This window comes from Mastomys coucha, unplaced genomic scaffold (assembly GCF_008632895.1).
Source record: "Mastomys coucha isolate ucsf_1 unplaced genomic scaffold, UCSF_Mcou_1 pScaffold22, whole genome shotgun sequence".
NCBI classification, from domain to species: Eukaryota; Metazoa; Chordata; class Mammalia; order Rodentia; family Muridae; genus Mastomys; species Mastomys coucha.
Genome location: NW_022196905.1, coordinates 155,965,365 through 155,988,179, shown reverse-complemented (window position 1 = coordinate 155,988,179; position 22,815 = coordinate 155,965,365). Strand labels below are relative to the sequence as shown.

General features: G+C 46.5%; 1 protein-coding gene across 2 annotated transcripts in view; it reads left to right on the top strand.

Moving 5' to 3' along the window:
* Tubgcp3 (tubulin gamma complex associated protein 3) overlaps window positions 1-22,815 on the top strand; it is a 63,963-nt gene that overhangs the window by 9,954 nt on the left and 31,194 nt on the right. Inside the window, exons 2-15 of one of the 2 annotated variants that reach the window (XM_031339078.1) lie at window positions 82-189; window positions 2,788-2,855; window positions 5,695-5,772; window positions 6,582-6,793; window positions 8,336-8,508; window positions 8,645-8,763; window positions 9,257-9,382; window positions 12,408-12,476; window positions 12,805-12,937; window positions 13,950-14,116; window positions 19,101-19,211; window positions 19,505-19,613; window positions 20,610-20,799; window positions 22,616-22,751. In XM_031339078.1, the coding sequence (XP_031194938.1) occupies window positions 82-189; window positions 2,788-2,855; window positions 5,695-5,772; window positions 6,582-6,793; window positions 8,336-8,508; window positions 8,645-8,763; window positions 9,257-9,382; window positions 12,408-12,476; window positions 12,805-12,937; window positions 13,950-14,116; window positions 19,101-19,211; window positions 19,505-19,613; window positions 20,610-20,799; window positions 22,616-22,751 (1,799 nt within the window). The remainder of the gene's footprint in view (window positions 1-81; window positions 190-2,787; window positions 2,856-5,694; window positions 5,773-6,581; window positions 6,794-8,335; window positions 8,509-8,644; window positions 8,764-9,256; window positions 9,383-12,407; window positions 12,477-12,804; window positions 12,938-13,949; window positions 14,117-19,100; window positions 19,212-19,504; window positions 19,614-20,609; window positions 20,800-22,615; window positions 22,752-22,815) is intronic. The other variant, XM_031339079.1, reaches the window with a different exon arrangement.

Here is a 22,815-nt window from a genome sequence, read left to right as displayed (position 1 = left end):
TGGCCTCTGCTCTCTTGACCCGTGTGCTCTGGTGATGAGAACTGTCTAGCTATAACTCGCACCCTTTTGCTCGCATTCCAGCTGATGTTGCCCAGCAGTTCCAGTTTGCTGTGAGAGTCATCGGCAGCAACTTTGCTCCAACTGTTGAAAGAGATGAATTTCTAGTAGCTGAAAAAATCAAGAAAGAACGTATGTATTTTTCTTAACTATTACGTGTTGGATTATGAAACTTGTGAAAACTTATTTCTATGTGACGTGTGTGTATATGTATGTGTGCCTATATGTATTTGTGCATGCATTTATGTGCACATGTGCATCTATGTATGTGTGGTCATGTATGTATGTATACATATGTATATATACATAGTACATATATATATATATATGTGTGTCTATCTGTGTTTATGTATGTATCCACACATTTATGCATTATATATATATCTGTATACATGTATTTGCATGCATGCCCATATATGCATGTGCTATGAGTGCTATTCTCAAGTATGTTTGAATTATAGGTACTATTAAAAATACGGACAATTTAATTTTTTTCTTGGCATTATAATTACTAAAACATAGTGGAGGTTTATTTTAAACTGTCATAACTCTGTAATTTAGTTTTCAAATACAAAAGATAAAAGGACTCACTGTCACTTCTTGCCTCTCTGATCTGCAGTATCTAATGCAACAGTTAACCGCTCTCAGAGGCATAGTTGCCTCTTTCATTGTCACTGTCACACCCGGAGCACTTAGGAGCTGTGTGAGCATCTTACTTCTGAGGTGCCACTTCAGGCTCTCTTAAGCTGTAGCCCCTGGACAAGAAGGTTCTCCTCCACTCATGGCACTTGGTTTGTGTTGGGTGAGGTTGGCTCTGCCACCCGTCTCAGCTTCTGGAGTGCCTTGTGGTGTCTAGGCTCTGAGTGGCAGGCCTCAGCGGTCTGGGGAGAGCAGTCCTGGTCCTGGTTTGCAGAGTATGTTTTGTGGGTGTGTGAGCATGCTGAAGTTGGGGCATTTTAGTGGGACTTAATTAGCAGCTCCTTCCTACTGTGGCCTACTGTTAAACTTCCCAAATGAAGTGGGGTTTGATTTCAGTTCCGAGTATTTGCCAGTTTGTCTATAGCGCTCCTAGAAAGTCCATTCTGCACGGCATAGTATCCTGCCCACAGCTGTTGCATTAGGAATTGCATGGGCCAGTGATCCGTGTGGATGTTATCTTTCAGAGCTTAACACAGTGTCAGGGAGTGGAGGCTGTGGCCCCACAGTGATTGGATCTAGTGCCTTTGCATATTGAGGACTTGAGCAATGTGACTCTAAGGACCCGGCAGCTGGAATGGCAGCCTGCAGTTGTCTTCTTTGTCAGTTGCTTTACTGTGTGGCTTTAAGTTACCCATAATCAACTATGGTTGGAAAGCAGTGGTGGGAAAATACCTCCCAGAAACAGATAATGCATAGGTTGTCAAGGCCTACCATCCCAAAGAATTTATGTGTTGAAGTCTCATACCACCCCACTGCTTCCTGCCTGGCCGAGGAGCCGTCTCTGCCCAGCATGCCCATGCTCTGTATGCTGCCACCTTGTCCCATGAGTCATGTTGCTCCCTTCTCAGTCACCAGAGCCAGGGCTGTTCTCAGTGCACTGTCCTCCTCATGGCCAGGCTGCCTTCAGACAACCGTCCTTCCAGCTCTCCTAGACGCTAGGAGTGTGCGCATGCGGGCTGCATTGTCTTTCTTAGTGGCCCCACGGCAGAAGGACCCTGACTGTAAATCAGTATGCCAAAGCAAATCAGAATGCTTCCTGCAGCTGAGAGATTGGGTATTGGTGGAGGTACAGGCACCCCGCCCCCAAATACCTAGAAAAATAACAGTGGGCATGTAGCCTGTTACTAAATATTAAAGCTTACTTTCCTTTCCTGCCTGTCAAGTTTCTCATGGAAATGTAAATTCTTTTCATGAGTTCCAAGCTGCTTACACTCTAGATTGCTCCCAAGAAGCCTAACTGGTGTCATATAAGCATAGTGTCCTTTGTGAGTTTGATTTCATGGCCTCCTGGTAAGCTTATTGCCAGTGTGTGTCATAATGAAGTCATTACTATAGCGCTTCAAGGAAGTCACATAATAATCAAGAATGATAATTGAATAATAAAAATAATATTAAAAATAAAATTAATGATATTATTGGATTGACATTTAGTTTGGAACAGTGATTATTTTATACTGAAGCAATTTGGAATACTTCTGCACATCTTGGCAAAAATGTTACAATATGACATTTGTTGTTAGGGGTGGGTGGACAAGGTCTCATCCCCATGTAGCCTTGGCTGGTCTGTAAAGCTGGCCTTGAACTTACAAAGATCCACCCTCCTCTGCCTTCTGAGTGCTAGGGTTAAAAGCACACACTGTCACAACTGGCTAGAATGTGGCTTTTTAAGTCAGATGACCTGTCATGTTTGCTGATCCTGTGAATTTACGATTTCCTAGATAACTTCACTCCCATCCCTCCCTCCAGGTACCTGTTATCAGTAGGGTTGAAGGTAGTTTGCCTCATTGTGGATCTGTCTGTGTAGACAGATCTATCTTTATCCCAGCCATGTTATATGTATGTCAGAGAAGCATGGTGAGCTGACTAGACCGATATTGTTAAAAGTCTCCTTGTCCCATTCTTTGCATTCTTGGGCTCGGGATTTATTTCGGCATGTCCCAGTCTGTTAGCACAAATGCAGTGACTTTCCTAACACTGAGTTGTGGTATGTGCAACTAATAGACTTAATTAATTCCTTTTCTAAACTTTCAGTTATTCGACAAAGGAGAGAAGCAGATGCCGCCCTGTTTTCAGAGCTCCACAGAAAGCTTCATTCGCAGGTACGGTGAGTGAGTGGAGCGAGCTCTCAGGTGCTTGGATGCCCTTGGGTGCTGTCCTTTAACTCCCTGGGGTCACCAATGGCTCTTTAGTTGTAGCCAGTGCTTCCACGTGAGAGGCTTAGTAGTACATGTGTTAGCTGGGCTTCTTGTTAAACTTCCGACGTGTGATCTGTTGCCTAGGAATTGGACTCTCCAGTTTGCATTGCAATTCCTCGACGACATTGCCAGGACTAGACATGTGGTGGGTGTCCAGACCTGGCCCTGTCACAGCAGAAGCTTCATAGCTGATGCAGTTGTCTCTGAGCTCATTTTATCGCTATCGTGATAATTAAAAGGAAATATTTTCCCAAGCTAGTATTTTGATAAAGATTTGTCAGATTCTGTCAAAGAGATACTTGTGCCACAAGGTGGATTTTGTGGGTTTTGACCGGAAGGAGCTGAATACACCTAGCACTCCGCCCCTTCTGTAGAGAGAATAAGGACCTGGAGGGTTAATGTGTGCTGAGGAGGTGCTCAGGCCAGGGCTGTGGAGACTGAGCTGGGAAGCTGGCGATATCCAGCCCTCGCCTCTTTGTGCCCTGAAAATGAGCTCCGTGCCTGCTGAGAGCTTTGATTCCTCAGTGCAGCTTCATATACTCCCTCACTGGGGAGGAATACTTCTCCATCTTGGCAAGTGCTTAGGAAGAAAGAACCGAGAGCTTTCTGTGCAGCCATGGCTTCCAGGGAATGGTTTCAAACTGCCACATCGCGTTTGCTTGTCTTCAGTCTCTTTCCGTCTGTGAATGGCTTCTGCACTTGAGGTGTGCCATGGGAGTTTAGTGTGTTATAGCTAGGGAGCTGCTTGGCCTTGCTGGGGTCCTGGAGATGGTTTTATACAGCAAAGCCTGCTGTGTCTGTTGCTGTGGCCACTGGATGGAGGTGCACTTGGGAAACTGAAATTTAAGAAGGTTGTTTTCTAAAAGTTTGTTTGAAACTCTGTTTATTTCTATGCTTGCTTGCTTGTCTCCCTCCCGTCCCCCGTTTTTTTTTTTTTAAGATAGTGTTTAACTGTTTAACCCAGGCCATACTGAAGCTCACTGTGGCCTAGGTTGGCCTTGAGCTCACAGCAATCTTTCGGCTCTAGGTTCCCCAGTTCTGGGATTACAGGGTAAGCCACCTCAGCTGGCTCCTAAACATTGTTATAAATGGTGGCCAGCCTCCTACAGCTAGCCCACAGAACAAGCCTAGTTGATTTTTTCATTCTGGAAATGAACTACTATTTAACAATGGGAGTCAATGGCCTAACACTAAAGCAGGAAATATCCCAGATAAATAGCCAGTCTATCTTTCTGATTTAAAAAAAAAAAATCCAGCTTTTGAAAGTACAAGGCTCATTGATGCTCTTTTTGTCCTGTTTTCTGTTCAGTGGGGCTTCTCGTTTGCTATGTATGCTGTGGGTGCGGTGGGAAAGGGGCTCAGGGTGCAGGTGTGGGTGCCATGGGAAAGGGGCTCAGGGTACAGATTGTTTTCAGAGCTGGAGCAGGGAGCTCGTCCTTACTGTCGTTGCTCCCCAGGAGGGCTGCTTGATCAGACTCCATCTGAGCTTCAGCTGGAACTGGCTGAAGTGTCGGGGAGGTAGCTGGGTGGGGGAGATGGAGGCGAGAGTGAACTATGGCTTGATGGTGTCCCCAGTCCTGTCCTGGGGCCCTGGCAAAGCCCTCTTAGCTCCTTGGAATGGTAGTTTTCTGGCTGCTTCAGGCTCTTGTTTTCCTGTTCTATCTGTACCTCTTCACCTGGCCATGCCTTATGTCAACATGCCCTGTGGTAAAAGTAGTGTGGTGGCACACTCCTGTATCTCAGAACTGGGGAGGTTGAGGTGGGAAGATCAGTTTAGCTGTTCAGAGAGAGGGGGGGCGAAGGGGAGAGAGGACTGTGGGGCAGACAGGGTCCTGGCAAGCCACTGCCCGTGAGGCCTGTCTCCTTTCTGGCTGCCGCAGTCTTCTTTCGCGTCCTCCATCCACCTCCTTGCTGGGTGATGTCCTCCATCCACCTCCTTGCTGGGTGATGTCCTCCATCCACCTCCTTGCTGGGTGATGTCCTCCATCCACCTCCTTGCTGGATGGCAGTGCTATGTCCTGAGGAGCACAGCAAAGGCTCCAGCCCTTTGCCCGAGCGCTGTGCAGATCCTGTCATTGTATTTGCAGTGTCTGGGCCCCAGTTCTAGTTTATAGATCTGTTCATGGTTTCTGCTCCTCATGGCCAGATTTCTAGAGATTCCTCGGGACCTCTCTAGCTGTGTAAGTTGTGCATGTCCTTCTGTTAGAAGCCTCAGGGTGCTCACCACGGTGGAGTTCTTTCCGTTCTTGTCCTCTCTTTCTAACGCTCCTTTCTGCTCCAAATGGGGCATCAACTAAGAAAACCAGTTCACCTTTCCACCTAGAGACAAGGTTACAGTATGTAGTCCTGCCTGGCCTTGAACTCTTATCTGGCCTTGATCTGCTTATCTCTGCCTCCTGAGTGCTGGGATTAAAGGTGTGTGCCAGCATGCCCAGCTTAATCCACATATTTTTGGTATTACTTTTATCATTAGTGTGTTTGGTAAATTTTACTAATCCAAAGCAGGGTAACTTTGGGATTTGTTTCCACAGCATTAAGGACCTGGGGGTGTTGGTCCCAGAGAAGACTGATCATGTCCAGTCTTCTGAGGGGTGGTTTCATGTATGACCTATGAAGTGAGCTCAGATTAAATGTCAACAGGTGAATTTTAAAATGGATGTCTATTTTAGAAATAAGTATAGGAGAGAAAATATAACAATGTTGATACAATAGCTCTTGTAATATTATTTTTTTATCTAAACAGGGAGTTTTGAAAAATAAATGGTCAATCCTCTACCTCTTGCTGAACCTGAGTGAGGATCCTCGCAAGCAAGCCAGCAAGGTGGGTGAGCGAGTACCAGCAGAGTCATGTGGGATGGCTAGACTGTGTTTCACAGGAAGGAAAATAGTGGAGAAAAGCCAAAGGCCCACCAAGCCTGGAAGCCATGTCATTTCTTTGACGACGGCAGCTTCCAGAAAATGTGTTTCAAATTTGTTGTTCTGATATAGCAGTGTGCATTGAACAGCCAAAGTTCAAAGAACTGACACCGCAATTAGGGCCATCAGCCTGGAAGGTCTGCAGTTCTTGAGCTGTCACTGTCATCCCACAGGCTTCCAGGATTTACCAGAGCGCTGGCTCTTCCCTGCTGTGGAATAGTACAATAGAATGTTCTGCAGACATTTGACTGGCAAGAAGCTGGGGAGTGTGGGTGGAGGGTTTGTTCCAACCTCCTTAGTATGTAGCAGTGATAGACTTATAAACTTGTTTGTGTTTTATGTTGAAGTTTAGAGAATGCCCGATACTGTCAATTATGAAATTTAAGAAACATTTTCGTTGACTTGTTTGAGTAAGTGTGAAGTTCAAATGCAATTGCAGAAATAGCATGGGAATAGGAATATAAAAGTCTTGTGGGAGCCGGGCAGTGGTGGCGCATGCCTTTAATCCCAGCACTTGGAAGGTAGAGGCAGGTGGATTTCTGAGTTTGAGGCCAGCCTGGTCTACAGAGTGAGTTCCAGGACAGCCAGGGCTACACAGAGAAACCCTGTCTCGAAAAACCAAAAAAAAAAAAAAACCAAAAGAAAAGTCCTGTGGGTTTGGGCAAGTTGTCCTGCTGTTTCCTACCTATGTGTTTACAATGCACTTCATTTCAGGTAACTAGCTATGCTTCATTATTTGCACAAGCGTTACCAAGAGATGCTCACTCGACGCCTTACTACTATGCCAGGCCTCAGACCCTCCCGTTGAACTATCAGGACCGCAGCACACAGGCACAGAGCTCCAGCAGCTTGGGCAGCAGCGGCATCAGCAGTATCGGCATGTGTGGCCTTAGCGGCCCCACGCCTGTGCAGCCTTTCCTTCCTGGGTAACTTGAGCTCTCTCTCTCTCTCTCTCTCTCTCTCTCTCTCTCTCTCTCTCTCTCTCTCACACACACACACACACACACACACACACACACACACACACACACACACACACACACACACACACACACACACACACACACACACACACACAGACAGACACACACACACACACACACACATACACGATAGATCCAGAAGTATCTTGGGGCTTATGTGCTTCCCACCCGTGCTGCGAGGGTATTGATATGGCTCTCAGTGTGGTAGGTCTGTTTCCAGGGTTTTAGCAAGCAGCTCTTGCTGGACTCAGAATTTTAAGAAGTAGCAGGGAGAATCCTCCTTAGGTTGTGGTTTTCAGACCCTTGGTTAATACCATGAGCGAAGAGGATGGCAGCTGAGCAAGGCAGGGTGAGCTTCTTGCCATTGTCACTCCTGGAGATCACAGTGTAACTGGATTGAGCTGGATGATTTTCCAGAGGAGCATTGATCAGAGAAGCAGCATCACAAACCCGATGCTTTCCACATGAGCACGGTGGAGTCACAGGTCACTTTGAGTTCTGAACTTGCGCAGACGGTATTGAGGGTGGAATGTGTGTACTACACACAGATTGCTCTGTGACGAGCCAACACGTACAGCTGACGCAAGGACTGTATTTGACTGAGAGGCCTCACCTGTGACCTTAGAATTTAGAGTGCTTATTGCTGTCAGGAAAAATTGTATAGACGATTTTATAGCAGAAATAGGTTTTTATTTTACAATTACATTCTTTTTTCAGATGCACAGTATTACTGGATGCTGTTGCTAAGCCTGTGCCCACAGAGGGTAGTGTAGGGCAGGACTGGTAGTTCTTCTCATACTGGAGTAGGGCGGATGGGAATGGGTGCTCCTCAGGGAGGGTGCCCAGAGCACTGTGTCCAGGTGCAGGTGAGTGCCTGCGACTGTTTTAGCTCTGAGGAGAAGCAGTAGTTTTGTTTCTGTTGTCACTAGGCATAAACATCAGGTTCTTAGATGTTCACAGAGCAACTGTTCTGTATTTTCTGGGTTCCTTTTGCCTTTTATTTTGTATATTAGTATATTTTTCAAATGGATTAAACTGCAGTATAGTATGCACACAGGGTGGGTGGGGGCTGGAGAACACAGATGGGACAGGGCCCAGGTGTTGAGACCTATCAACTCAGTTGAACTTCATTCAACTGAATGAAGAAAGGCCATGATCCGGACTTAAACTAGAGGAGGATTTCAAGCTGCTTCTGTGTGGCATGTTGCGTGCTGTGTGTTTGTAGAGAACTCCGTAGAGAGGTGTGGACATTGGATGAGATATCTAGTTGGGAGTAGGTCTGAAAACTTGGTCAGTGTTCAGGGATAGTGCAGGGACCTGGATCTGACTGTTGTGGGGACACGTGGTTCTGGAGAGCTCTGTATCAGATTTATGAAGTAATGTAGTTAGTGTAATAACATTAAGGAAAATTCCTAAGAATGTTCTGTCTCCAGTGGGCACTCTGCTTATTTGAAGCCAAAAATGTTTCTTTCTTACTTTCTCTAGACAGTCTCATCAAGCTCCAGGAGTGGGTGATGGCCTTCGACAGCAACTGGGGCCTCGTCTTTCGTGGACTCTGACTGGAAATCAGCCTTCTTCACAAACCCCTACCTCCAAGGGTTTGCCAAATGCTCTTTCTCGGAACCTGACAAGGTCAAGGAGAGAAGGGGATCCAGGTGGTAAGATGTGTTTTGTGATTTAGACGCCAGCACCTCATCTGCAGCCATGATTCCTTAGTGTACCGTGCAGCTAATCAGTCATGCGCCTCCTTTCTTGTCGAGTGTTCTCCTTACTGTCTCACAAATCTTGTTTCAGGCTCATTGGAAGTTACTGAAGCTGCTCTTGTGAGAGACATTCTCTACGTATTCCAGGGCATTGATGGCAAAAACATCAAAATGAGCAGCACTGAAAACTGTTACAAAGTGGAAGCCAAGGTATGCCGCCAGAGCCTCTGCAGCGCTCAGAGATGGAGTCTAAGTGCAGCTCCTTACCAACGCCGGTCCTGGGGCTGGGCAGATTGGGCACTGAACAAGTTGCATAGCCTGATTTGACTTCTAGCCCTGGCTGTTCGTGGCCGATGTGATCTGTCACTGTCCCTCTTGGCAGTGCGTTCCTGTCACAGTTCTCCCACATCCCTGCTCCTGTGACTGCCTGCCCCGCTTCCAGCTCCTCAGCTGGACAGGTCATCGCATCCCTCAGTCCCTGGTGGTATCCCTCAGAGTGGTCCTGCACGAGCGACACGGGGAGCCTGGAGCCTCTTACTGCGGCCGCCTGCTGCTGTGCCCTCTGCTGTGGTGGTGTGCTGGCGACTTTTAACTACCGTTTGCACTCATGTTTAATATTAGAATATTAGGACAAGGAGCCGGGGCTAGCGATGAGGTCTACCATCCACTTTGAGTTTTGACTTTATCCGTGTTTACTTTTTAGGCAAACTTAAATAAATCTTTGAGGGACACGGCAGTCCGACTTGCTGAGTTGGGATGGTTGCATAATAAAATCAGAAAATATGCTGACCAGAGGAGTCTGGACCGCTCATTTGGACTTGTAGGTCAGGTATGTTCCTCCTTGTTAGGTCTAGCTGCTTAATCTACTTACGGTCCGAGTGTGAGGCCACTGTGAGGCTCTTCTTGAGGAAAGTGTCAGTCAGGGAGTCATCCCCTGGGAGGATGCAGGAACTGCTGAGGGAATGGCAGAGGGAGGTCCATCGAGGCCAGAAGAAAGAGCTCGAGAGGGAGAGCTTGGGCCTGCCTTGTAGCCATCACTGCTGCCTCAGGATAAAGAAGGCCTCTGAGGAAATAACCAGATCTTCAGGTGTTCCACATTTCTAATGCTACAGATGTGGGAAGTGGGGACCTATTGCATTGTCACTGCCAGAATGTTCATGGTGGGCAGAGAGGGACCTACTGCAGTGTCACTGCCAGGATGTCCATGGTTGGCACAGAGGGACCTGCTGCAGTCACTGCCAGGATGTCAGTGCTGGGCACAGAGGGACCTACTGCAGTGCCACTTGAAGCAGGTACTATTACCTCTTGACTGCTGGCTCTTGAGGGAGCAGCAGATATAAGGGTGTGGGATACTTCCAAAGCCCCAGCCTCTTGGACAAGTCTGGTGGTCCATGCTTTTGGTCTCAGTTGGATTCTTAGGTAGGAATTGCTGCCAGTGTTATCAGCAGAAACTTACTGAGAGGCTTGGAGAGAGCACAGAGAGATGCTGTGACTGGTGGCTGGGAGCATGGCAGGGGCAGTGTGGCTGGTGCTCAGGATGTGACTTTGAAGTGAAGCTTCACGTTTGACAGCGTGCCACCTTGCCCAGATTCTGTTCATTCACCATAGTTTCTTTTTATAACGGAAGGTGAGGAGAGACTGTAGTTAGCTCCTGCTCTCGAGTCTAGCAGTTTCCTCTTGGTTCTGTCTGAGGAATTGGCCTGCTGGCCATTGCTGGCCATTGCCCTTCTCCTCCTCTGAGGGCTGACATTAAAAGCAGGCCTGGCTGGGACCAGGGCCTTTAGCATAGCACAGAGGCAGAATCCATTGCCTTTCCTTGCTTTACTGGTAGTTCTGACTGGGAGACTGTGTGACAGGTTGTATGACAGCCTCACTTCTTTCTGGTTGCATGGAAGACATGATGTGGGTATCTTGCCCGTCACACACTTTGCACATTTGGCTGTTGTGAAGAGGGCTGCAGTGGAGAGTGAGCTTGCTCCCCTCAGCACACTGACTGTCTGCAGGCCCAGGCCCTTCAGTGGGACTTTGAAGTTGTACTGCTGAGTGCCGTGTACCGGCTTCCTCTTCCTCCCCATCCTTCCGGCGATTCTGGATCTTACTGGAGTTAGGGTGTTCTCACTTCTGATTTGCATTTCCCAGATGGTTAGTGATTTTAAACATTTTTTCATATGCCCATTGGTTCTGTCTTTGAGAAATGTCCAGTTTTATACTTTTGAAAATCAGACAGTGAATCTCTCCCTTTCATATATTCTGGGTATTGACAAGTTGTCAGATGTGTGTCTTAGATACTTAACCCCTGTAAGTAGCATCACAGTGTCTCCCAGTGCAGGCATTGAAGTCCTGTTTTCTTATCCTATTGCCGCCCTGACAGGGTTTGTTAACACTTACCTGCACGAACATGACTTACAACACCAGCGTTTATCTTAGAGTGCTCTGACCCTGGAGGGGTGCATGTGACTCCTGTGGTGAGCCTTTTGTATCTGTCGTTCTGCTGCTGCAGTCCAGGAGATATGGCTGCCCATAAAGACTGCTTGAGTGCTCTTGGGGTGCTCTGTATCCCTGCTGGGGTGTCCTCCTTCATGCCTGTTGTCTTGGGTCATTGCTGTGCACATTCTCCCTGAGGCCTCAGCAGAACCCTTCTCAGGCCCAGCATGGGACACTGGCTCCTAGGACCGTTTCCAGCACTCCTTTGGCAAGCCCGGTTGCCCAGCTGACCGCTCTGGCTGTGGGAGAGGCATGCACTCATGGAACCGTGCTGTGTGGCACTGTTGTTTAGATTTTATTTTTTAACCTTGTATAGGTTTGTAGTTCTGCCCTCTTGGAGGCTGGGGTGGTGGCTTTGTAAAACGTGATGTACCTGAACAAATTCCACATTGCTGCCTCTGAACATTAGGGAAACTACTAATTTGTTAAGGAATTCATGCCCCCGTGCTAGTTATTTCTGTATATAAAACCTGTCAAAGTATGTGTGTGGCGGTAGTGGGAGCTTTGGGAGTGTCAGTATTCCTTGGGCGCTCTGGACTTCACTCGAAGGCCTTTGTGGCTCTTTGGTTGGGGCATTTATCTTTAAGTCTGACTTTTGAAGTGTTGCCGTGCGTCTGCTAAGTTGGTGTGTTTTCTGCTCATTTTTATAGTTACAGGAGATTAAAATGTTCATTTTATGTTCATTTTTTAACCAGAGGGTATCTTGTATTTTATGTTCATTTTTAAAACTAAAAGGACATTTTATTCTTCTGTGTGGTAAAATAGGCATATAATTTATGAGCTTGTGTATTGCACTAAGGTCTGCGGGGAGCCATGGCGCCTACATATTTATTTAATGAGGTTAGGCTTCAGCCTTTGCTGGTCTGTTTATGGTAGCTTGTCTTGTGGACAGACCTTGGACTGTGTGCTCTGTTTATAGCCTTGGGATCATGGAAAAGGAGTCTTATTACTGGACTGCAGGCCAGCAGGACCCTTCTTTACCACTTCTGACAGCCTCTTTAGTTCAGGTTGGAGGTGCAGAGCAGTGTTCGGTGCTCTGGGTGGGAATGCAAACTTTGTCAAAACTGGGGCTGGTAGAGTTTCCAATGCTTGAAAAAGCATACAAGAAAGTTATTGTAACTGTAAAAACTTCTAAAGGACACCATGCTACAAGGTCATCCTCTGAAGTGACCCACATGTGTAGCTTCATGAAAACCTGACACATCTCCATTTCTCTTCTGCAAGGTTCAAGCTTCTTGTTATCAAAATAGATGCTGTAGGTCCATGATCTCGGTTGCACTGAGCTCCATGGGAAGATGTGGTCTCCTCTCGCAGAGTGAGGCATGTGTGTGCGTGGTCCAGCTTTAACTTTGCTTATTCTCTCCACACAGAGTTTTTGTGCCGCATTGCACCAAGAGCTCAAAGAATACTACAGGCTCCTCTCTGTTCTGCACTCCCAGGTAAGGACTTCCTCCGTGAGTCCTTCAGGTTTCAAGAGTTAGAAACTCAAGAATGTAGAGAGGATCTGTTACGTCATACATATACAGGAGTAATGACTTCCATAGTTCAAGATCTGTTCATTGCACCCTAGAGCCAGTTAATTGTTCATCTCAGGGTCCTGTCTACCACGTGAAGACTATTTGTATGTGGCCTAAAAGTGCTGTAGTTTTAAAAGGACCGTGACTTTATTGTTAGCGTAGCTGTGGCCTTGTTCTCACCTTGTGTGGGTTAAGGGGTGACGGGCTGTTCTCACTCACTTCTACTTAACCTTTCCCTGTTGTTTTTTAGCTCCAGCTAGAAGATGATCAGGGTGTGAATTTGGGACTAGAGAGTAGCCTCACACTGCGGCGCCTCCTGGTTTGGACATATGACCCCAAAATAAGATTAAAGACCCTTGCTGCGCTGGTAGATCACTGCCAAGGTCTCCTGAGTTCCTCTTTTCTGTGCTTCTAGACATACTTGAGTGCAAAACTTGTCTGTAGGTAGGGCCTGTGATTCTGCTCTGCTTGAGGGTACAACAAACATGATAGATACAGATCATAGATACAGATGATAGATACAGATCATAGATACAGATGATAGATACAGATCATAGATACAGATGATAGATACAGATCATAGGTACAGATGATAGATACAGATCATAGGTACAGATGATAGATACAGATCATAGATACAGGCTCACAGGGACAGTGACCTGGGACCAGGGCAGCCTGCCATTAGCCTGAGATGAAGCTGGGAAGGAGGTGTTGTGTGTGAGGCTGCTCTGTGTCTTGCAGCAGTCTTGTCTTTAGTTTGGTCTTAAGCAGATGTTGCTGTAAGACCTGCACCTGGGTTCCTACGTGTCTGCTCATTCCCCTTTACTTACACACCAGAGCAGTTGTCTGTATAAAGTTAGGGGCCATGTAAAACCCTTAGCTTCTGACATAAACTGTTGACCCCCGTGCTTGTGTTCTGGGACCCGGTTCTGCCGCTTCTGCGCCTTCCTCGGGGGTCCTGCTGGGCAGGGCTGCTGAGCAGTGTCACACTACACCACTGCACTGCACTGCAGGGAGTTGGGTCTTGTCACTCCTGGTCCCCAGACCCTCTGCTTCTCATGAGTACTTAGATGTGAGCTAAATCGCAGTGTGAAGTGTGAGTCTTAAGTGTCTAGGCTGGGCAGCTGGTCACTCTTGGTCAGTTTTACAGCTGAAAGGCTTCTGGGCTGATTCTTACTTGAGTTTGTGTAAAGCCAGAAACTGAATCTTAATGCCCAGGTCTTACTGCATGGCACGCTGCTGCTGTTGCTAAATACAGGAAGCCCTTCCTAACTGAAGAAAGCAGATACACTTTATCTCTGCTACTCGGCTGTCTTTGGTTAGTGCTTAGTGATTGGTTTGTGCCATGAATTCAAATTTGGCTGTTTCTGTGTATTCTTTCCTCATTTCCCCTAGGACGGAAAGGGGGTGAGCTGGCCTCTGCTGTCCATGCCTATACAAAGACAGGAGACCCCTACATGAAGTCCCTGGTGCAGCACATTCTGAGCTTAGTGTCTCACCCTGTCCTGAGCTTCCTCTACCGATGGATATATGATGGGGAGCTGGAAGACACTTATCATGAAGTAAGTACAGAGACCTGGGCTAAGAGGCGTGGTACCACCTTCTCACAGTGCGGTTGATCTCAGCCACTATCACCACTCCTGAATGGGACTGTGCCCACACCTCCAGTGTCAGTGCTGGGAGCTCAGCGAGGTGTGAGTGCATGTGCAGGCTCACTGGCAGACTGATGGCAGAGTGTGGGCTGCTCTCCCGGGGCCTGTCGACTTAGCCTAGGGGAGTTGTCTTTTTACATGGCTATTATAAACTTGGTCAGCTTGGTGCTGAGGATTTGAGTGAAACAAGCTACTGTATTTGTGTCTATTTTCCTTCTGAAATATAGGTAGTTAAGTGTGAGGCAACCTGTGTGCAAGTTCCTAAGAATACCTGACATAGAACCACGCAGCAAAACCAGAGGGGCTTGGCAGCTGGGAACAGGGACCACACACTCAAGGTGTTGGCAGCACACAAAGAAATGGCAAGATGGAGACATGATAAATAAAGCTGTCTCCTGTCTCCACATGTGCTAAGAGGAGACACCACACAAAGTACGGCACTCATGGCAGAAGCTCTCATGTTGCCCCAGAAGTGGGTGTGGAGAGGAAGGGTTTTTAGGCGGCGGGGTGGGTTAAAACCAGGCCACATGTTTGCTAGACAAATGTTCCACCACTAACCTATATCCCCAGGCTTCTATCTGGATTTCTGAAATGTGCAGTACATAATTGTTCATTACGTTTCTCAGGCTGATGTACTGTGATGTAGTATGGTATATATTTGGGGTATTTTTCTGAAGATACCTGGTTGCTTGAAATATGAGTAAGGTTTGATTTCTTGTGTGCATGCATCAGTGCATGTGTGTCTTTGTGTGTGCGTGTGCATGCGTGCAGAACTTCAGAGAGCCAAAGTCAGGCCAAGTCCCACAGTAGCAGGTGAGAGCCTCACCACTGCCCTTTCACGAGAAGGCCAGGAGGTGCTGGGTGCTTAGCATAACCACTGGGAACTCTGCCACCATTGAGAGTGTCCTACAGAATGGAGAAAGAAGAGTTTCCTGTTAAGTAAAACTTGAGAGAGTTCCCAGACTGCAGAACTTGTCCAGATTGATTCATGAAGAAATAGAACTGTGCTCAGACCTCCAGCAGGTCAGCAGATCTGTCAGCAATTAAGAAAATTTGTGAGGCAAGGCCATGGTGAGATTATTCTAAGCAGACAGCTATAGAGTTACCACTAAGCCTTCTCAAACTTAACAGAGTACAACAGGAAGGAGTTCCTGTTAAGTTTTATGAGGCCATCGTAGTACCACACAAGACAAATGTGAGACCATTTCTCTTAAGGCTGTAGATGTGGAAAGCCTTCAGTTAATACTGGGAACCAGAATCTAGAACTCCACATGTTGGGAACATTGTTATCAAAAGGGGATTTATCCCAGTAAGTACATAGGTGTGGACCGTAGTCTACCGTCGTGGCAAGCATGATAAGAGCTTAGGGACACAGTCTACTCTGTTGGTGCTAGAGGATTGTCTGTTGCTGTTCAGCACAATTTGGTGGTAAAATACTGAAACCTTCACCACAAAGGATCTTCCTTTGGGATGGCGACTGTCTGTGACTGCTAAGAGACTGTCCGCCTTGTCTCTGGATGAAGAATGAGACAGTGTGCATACTCTTACACTCCTACTCAGCAGTGTGTTCATGCTGGCAGGACGGGAATGGAGAGGAATCCAATCCGGCAGAAAAGACAGGAAGAAACAAGCTTAGCCCATCGTAGGTGACCCCGTGATCTTAACGTAAAGAAATCCCAAGTGTGCACTGTCTAGAAACTTGTCGGGAAGGAGGTGTGCCTGTGTACTGTACTAAGGACTCAGACTAGTGGACTACCAGTCAGTGACAAAGGTCTTGGTTCTCTATCTCAGTAAATGCTGCCAACATGAAATAAAGAAAACAGCTCCACTCACATCAGACACATGAGATACTCTGGGGTGAGTTTAGCCAATGAAGCTCCAGCCCGGTGCCCTTTGAAATACTGTAATGTGAGCATTTGCCTAGTCCAGGACCTTCGTGGTGCGAGGAGTCCCTGGTGGGTGCTGTGGAGCTTCTGTAGCCTGCTGACAGATCTGACTCCTGGAAACTCAGCTGCATGCTAAGGAAATCTCCCCTTTGCGCCTGTTTTTGAGTGGAGAATGCACGTTTGTCTAGCAGTTAATGAGAAATCAGTACGACATTTCATTTTTTGCCTAGATCTTTCTGTGATTGACATAATGGTAGAAATTAAAGGACCTTGAGAGGAATGCGTCAATATAGTGCAGGCTCATTGCAATTATATTGTGACCTTGGCTCTTCCTCTGCCACCATATATGTCTCGCAGAGTTCATTATATTCTCAAGGTGAACACCCCCTTTGTGCTCATTACTAGCTGCTTGGAGAGTGATTGCACGCTCCTGTGCCCCAGGTGAGGCAATGTGTGCATGACGTCCAAAGATGACTCAATTGTCTGGGAGGTTTTTAATAGTTTAAATTAAAATTTTTTATTGTTCACTCTGATAGAAACCCAGCTGCACTCAAACTATCAGGATAAATTGGTGTACTGCCTAAAAACTAGCTCTTGTGGTTAAATGAATAACAGAGGAATATAATTTATATGCAATTAATCTAATCTGTTGAATGGCAGGTCAAAGGGCAGTCGTGGCACAGTGACGGTAACCAGGGGATGCTTATGGTGGGTTTGTAGCATTTTCTTGTTTCTCCCAGGGTTAATTTCAGTATGTGCTACATGACATAATAACATCATCATAACAGACTGTTTATCTCCCCAAGCTGCCTTCATTATATATTTTGAGTTGGAAAGTACCATAGACCAAGAGTATAAGTTAGATTAGCTAGTTAAAAAACATTGATCCCTTCTCTCTGGTCACAAGAATGTCAGCATTCAAAAGCTTGGCTGCACAGTCCTGGGTGAGCCCTCATCATAACTGACAGTTATTCATCTCAGTGGATTTCTGCAGAAGAAAACGCGGTAACTGCTCGGAGAGGACGATGCTCTAGAGCAACAAAAACAGCTGGGATCAACTATAGAAGCTTTTCCGATTTCCACATTTGTGCAGGTTAAAGGCTTTGGTTGTATACGCATGTCTAGCAGAGGAAGTTAAGCTTGGAGTAGTAGTCTGATTGAGTGGGTATACTGTGTTTACTCAGTCTCTACGGGACCGTGTGCGCACCATGTCACACCTCAGTTTTTCTTGGAAGTAAATGATGAATGTCACTTTCTGACATTAAATTATTCTTCATTAAGTTCTTATAAAGTTTCTTTGAAATTCTGAGTACCTATTAGTATGTCCTGTACTTGTAAATGTAAATTTGCATCTTGTTTTTCCTGGAAAGATTTTTCTTCAAGTTCTTAGAAATCTGTGACACAGTAAGAAACTTTATTTTTAATGGTAATGTGATTGTTTTAGATCATTGACATAGTCACTTGCTTTTTTTGACATTTTCCCAACAACACTGGCTTTATTCATCAGTTGTATTATTGTCTATATATACAACCCAAGATAAACCACTGTTAGAATTGGTAAATCTAGTGGTTCCTATCTTACACATTATTTATTTATTTATTTTGAGGCAAAAATCTTTCTATGTAGCTCTGGCTGGCCTAGAACTTGCAGAGAGAGATATGTCTATTTCCCAGTTACTGGGATTAAAGACATGTGCCACCGTTACTGGGATTAAAGACATGTGCAACCAGACTGCTTTTGACATTTAATAGCATATTAGAAGTATAACATATTTCAGTCAAAAAGCTTTACCAACAAAAGGATAATATTTAAGGTAAATAATGATAGAAATAATACAAAATAAAATAAAATGGTACAACTACATTGAAAGCTATTTCTGTAATCTGGAAAATGGGATGATTGTATGAGAGTAAGGAAACTTACAGTTCTAACACCAACAACAAAACCAGAACAGGGCACAGGAGCGTTAGCACTGTAACGGGTAATGCGGCGTTAGCACTGTGGCAGTGTGCTAAGTTCAGCTAAGGGTTCAGCTGAGGGTACAGAATCCAGGGTGCCCTGCTGGTGGAAGTGCTAGCAGCACAGGCTTTGGAGGTATGTGGTCATAGATACCGACACTGAACAAACTCGCTCCTCAGTTCTGCTTCTGGACCAGAGCAGAGGTTCTAAGCCTCTTGGCGAACATGGAAGTGGTCTCTTTGTACTGTAGATACATTGGAGGCAGTGGCAGCTGGGACTTTGGGAGGGGGAAGAGGAGCGGTGACTTGATGAGGCAGAAGGTGTGCTTATCTCACATAGGCAGTGCCCAGGGGGTCTCGTGAGCAAGTCTCTGCAGTGCCCTTTGGCTGCATGGTTGCAGGTGGCCTTTGCATGAGAGGTCTTGTGTGTGGACGGCAGTTTGTGAACACTGTACATGCTCAGCTGCTGCTCCAGCTTGTGGCACTCTGAAGTAGAGGCGATCATGAGCACACAGCTGCCCAAGGGCCACTGGCCTTCAGTGCTGAGAAAGCGCTGGAGTTGCGTGTGGATATGGAACTCCTCCAGCATGAAAGATCCTCAGGACATGGGTCCTGGAGGCTGCTGGGGAGGGGCTACGGCTCTCACGTTTATGGCTCTCATGCTGGATCTCACTCCTGAGTTAATTATTGTGAACGCAACTTAGTTTTCTGTCCAGCGTGCTTTGTCAAACAAGTTTATTGTATAGGTGAGTGGACTCTGTCTGAAGAACTTACTTATAGACTAGCTTTATAGTAATGTCCTTATTACTATAACTGTTATTTTCACAAGTATTTCTTCATTTTATTTTATTTTAATTTTTGGTTTTTTGAAACAGGGTTTCTCTGTTTGGCCCTGGCTGACCTGGAACTCGCTCTGTAGACCAGGTTGGTCTTGAACTCAGGGGTCCACCCAAGTACCCTGCCTCCCAAGTGCTGGGATTAAAGGCATGCACCACCACAGCCCGGCTTTTCAGGAGTATTTCTAATGCTCGGTATTCTTTTACTCTCAGTTTTTTGTGGCGTCAGACCCGACAGTTAAAACCGACCGTCTGTGGCATGACAAGTACACCCTGAGGAAATCGATGATCCCCTCGTTCATCACGATGGACCAGTCTAGGAAGGTAGGACTGGGCTGGACGCCGCCATTCAGCCTTGACCGTCATTGCTCAGAGTGCTAGGGCTGGGTGTCAGCTGACCTTCACTTAAGGAAGTTGTGTTGTGCTCTGCTAATGGACCGTGCTGATGATGCTTGTTGGTGAGCTGTTTGAGCTCCTAGAGCCACTTGACAGAGATCCAGTGCTTATGGTCCATGTTTTAAAATCAGTAGCTAATGTGGAATGTGGGAATATTCGAAGTGTTTAGACCACTAACTTGTATAAAGGTGAATCATAGCTTATTTTATTTTCCTTTTTAGGTTCTTTTGATAGGAAAGTCAATAAATTTCTTGCACCAAGTTTGTCACGATCAGACACCTACTACAAAAGTGATAGCAGTGACCAAGTCGGCGGAGTCACCCCGTGATGGTATGGCTGTGGTGGTGGAGACGGTGACGTTGATGGGATTGTGGGGGTGGTAATGGTCATGTGGTTATAACTGTGTGAGAAGGTGATTATGGACGGGTAGGGACCCTGGTGGTGACAGTGAATGTTGCTTAAAGCTCTGTACTGCATAGCATCTATACATTACCTGGATCATTAAAATATGTTCATACAGAAGATATATGAACATGTGCGAAGTATTCATTGCTGTGTGGATGCTCAGATTTTTACCATGGAGTTAGATGGTAGCATTGAATCAAGTAAACTGTTACCTCCTTAGTGATTTACACGGCTTTATTCCCGTGGTGATGAAAGGACAGTGCATAAGTAAGGCAGGTGAGAGGCCTGTGCCTCAGGCTCGGTGGGATCTGCCTGGCTCTGCTGCACGTCAGCTCCTTCGCCGGAAGGAAGACGCTGGAAGTCTGCCACCCGTCCGTCCCTCTTTTGCTTCCTGCCTCAGCCTCTGTTTTCCTGGCAGCTTATCTCCAGTTTACGAGTGCTCTGACATCTTGAGTCTTTTACTTTAAGAGATGGGATCCAGAGCCAGATTTGGGGAAGACCCCCGTGTTTAAGAAATAGAATGAGTTGGAAGACTGCAACATTGGAGTTATGGCCTTTCCACCGCACCTACACCATAGCAGAGGTGCAGGTGGTGCCCGGAGTTTCTTGGTCCTCTTGGGACTGATGCTCCTATGCAATTGTGAGACAAGTTAAGTGAGACTTACTTTAGCTACCGCCTGCAGGGTGATCCTTTGGCTTATGTGCAGTGCTGGAGCTGTTCCTCCTGGAAATCCAGGTGCTAGCGTCTGCTCTTGGTCCAGGGCGCTGGCCTTTTGGGCTCAGGCTGCTTTGCCTTCATTGGCTGTGGCTGCGTTGGGTCTACATCGATGGCTTGGCTTGGGTTCCATATATGCCTTCACTGTTCCTCTGTTAAGACACGTGCTACATATGGGCGTGTGCCTGTCCTTCTTGTTTTTACAGCTGCGGATTTATTCACAGACTTAGAAAACGCATTTCAAGGGAAAATTGATGCTGCTTATTTTGAGACCAGCAAATATCTGTTGGATGTCCTGAATAAAAAGTACTGCCTGCTGGAGCACATGCAGGCCATGCGCCGGTACCTGCTGCTTGGCCAAGGGGACTTCATACGCCACCTAATGGATTTGCTAAAGTGAGAAGGAGGCTCCATCTTTAACAGAGAAGGACCTAACCATTTTTCTCTAAAGGAACAAGTGACACCAGGAGGAAATGAGTTGAAATTTTACAAATCTTTGTTTAAAACAAACTCTACATAGATAAAATTTTCATGGGTTAAATCCTTTATAGTTATCTCTGGTAGCCAGCAGACTATTGGATGTGTGCCATGCCAAGATTATGAGGAAGCCTCATATCCCTGTGACCATGATGATTTGTGCAGTGGCTCCCTGAGTGGGGGGAGCTGGAAGCTAGTCACAGTTGACTTTGGCTTCTTTTTGAAATTAATTTGATAACTATATATTTTAAATTGGCCTCTTAGTCTGTGTGCTTTAGGAAGCTTGACAACATTGCCCGTCTCACTGTGCTCTGTGGCCTTCCTCTGGTGGAGTATCCAGACCTGGGGTAGCTCAGGGCTCTGGACAGGGCTGATGGTGAATGGGCCTCATGTGGTCACGGTATGGCCAGTGCTTCACTGAAGCATTTGAAGGGTGTTATTCTTGCTATGTCTCAGGGTTCCCTTTAATAATAATTTAATAATTTAATATTAATTTAATAATAAATTGTTAATCAGTCCAAAAAATAGGCAGTTACCTTTACATCTTACCTGTGCTAACGAAGCTGATGTTTTGAGCCTGTGACCTCAAAGTTACTCTGACTTCCCAGGAGGTTGTCCCCGGCTGTCCCATCTCATCCACCAGGGGTGTTGGATGGTGGTTGCCTGGAGCACCTGAGTTGGAGCTGGCCATTGGCTGGTGTGGATGCTCATTGAGCCCATGAGTGCAGAGCATTTCCACACCAGAAGTTTATAGGGAGGGGTTTCTCTGAAAGTTAAAGAGGATGTGACGAGCTGCTAAAGGGACGATGTGTGGTGCTGGCCGACTGGCAGTGCGCAGGTGTGGGAGTGCAGAGGGCATGCGCATGGGTGTGCAGAGTGCACAGGTGTGGGTGTGCAGAGCGCACACTTGTGCAGGCAGCCTAGCCAGGCAGAGCAGAGTGGAGGTGTGCTCAGCATTGCGGATCACTCCTCCCCACTACTGTCTACCATCCTGCTGTGTCACTCTTCTGCCATGCAGTGCTCTCTCCTCAGCCATCAGCCTACCTCCTGCACACCTGAGGTGATTGCCATCTCTTAGTCAGAAGAGTGGGAGCTTCAGGTCTCGATGCACAGCCCTTAGCAGTGAAGTATGCTGGGTGCTGGTGCTGGTGTGGGGCGGTGTGGTGTGGCGTGGTGGTGCCAGGCCCTTGGAGCTATGGTGTCTGTACTTAGCTGTGTAGACATAGGGTCTTTGTAGGAAATTCTAACGGTCCAGCCATAACTTGAAAACTATCAAAATGTGTAGCACATATAAATACTTTCAGCCTAAGTGGAATGAAAATTAATGTTCTTAATATTTTGAAGAAACCTGCTTTCTACAACATTGTTGGCAGTTCATGTCATGAGCTCTTCTTAATGAAGCACAGTTGAGGTTTTACAAATATTTTAATAAATTTTGAACACAGGTGTAAGAGGAAGAAGCATGCAGGAAGACACTAAGCCACCCCAGAGCATGGCGTGGGCGCCTCAGAGCATCTCACTTTGTTGTCTCTGCAGTGGTCACATACAAGGTTCTGGGGCAATGGTCTCTGAAGGACTGCTGAGACCACAGTGGCAGCTGGGGCACCGTCATGCTTTTAAACTACGTTTAACTCTTCCAGTTGTCTTTTCAGTTTTTGAGCTTTTACTTTTTTAATTAATAATTTTTTAAAATTTCAAATAATAGTATCTTTAACTTTAAACACCTTTTTTAAAGACCAGAACTTGTTCGGCCAGCAACAACTTTGTATCAGCATAACTTGACGGGGATTCTTGAGACTGCCGTGAGAGCCACCAATGCTCAGTTTGACAGCCCAGAGATCCTGAAGAGGCTAGATGTGAGGCTGCTGGAGGTAAGCGAGGTTGCTGGGGGGAATGTGAGGGTGCTGGAGGTAAGCGAGGGTGCTGGGGGGGCTG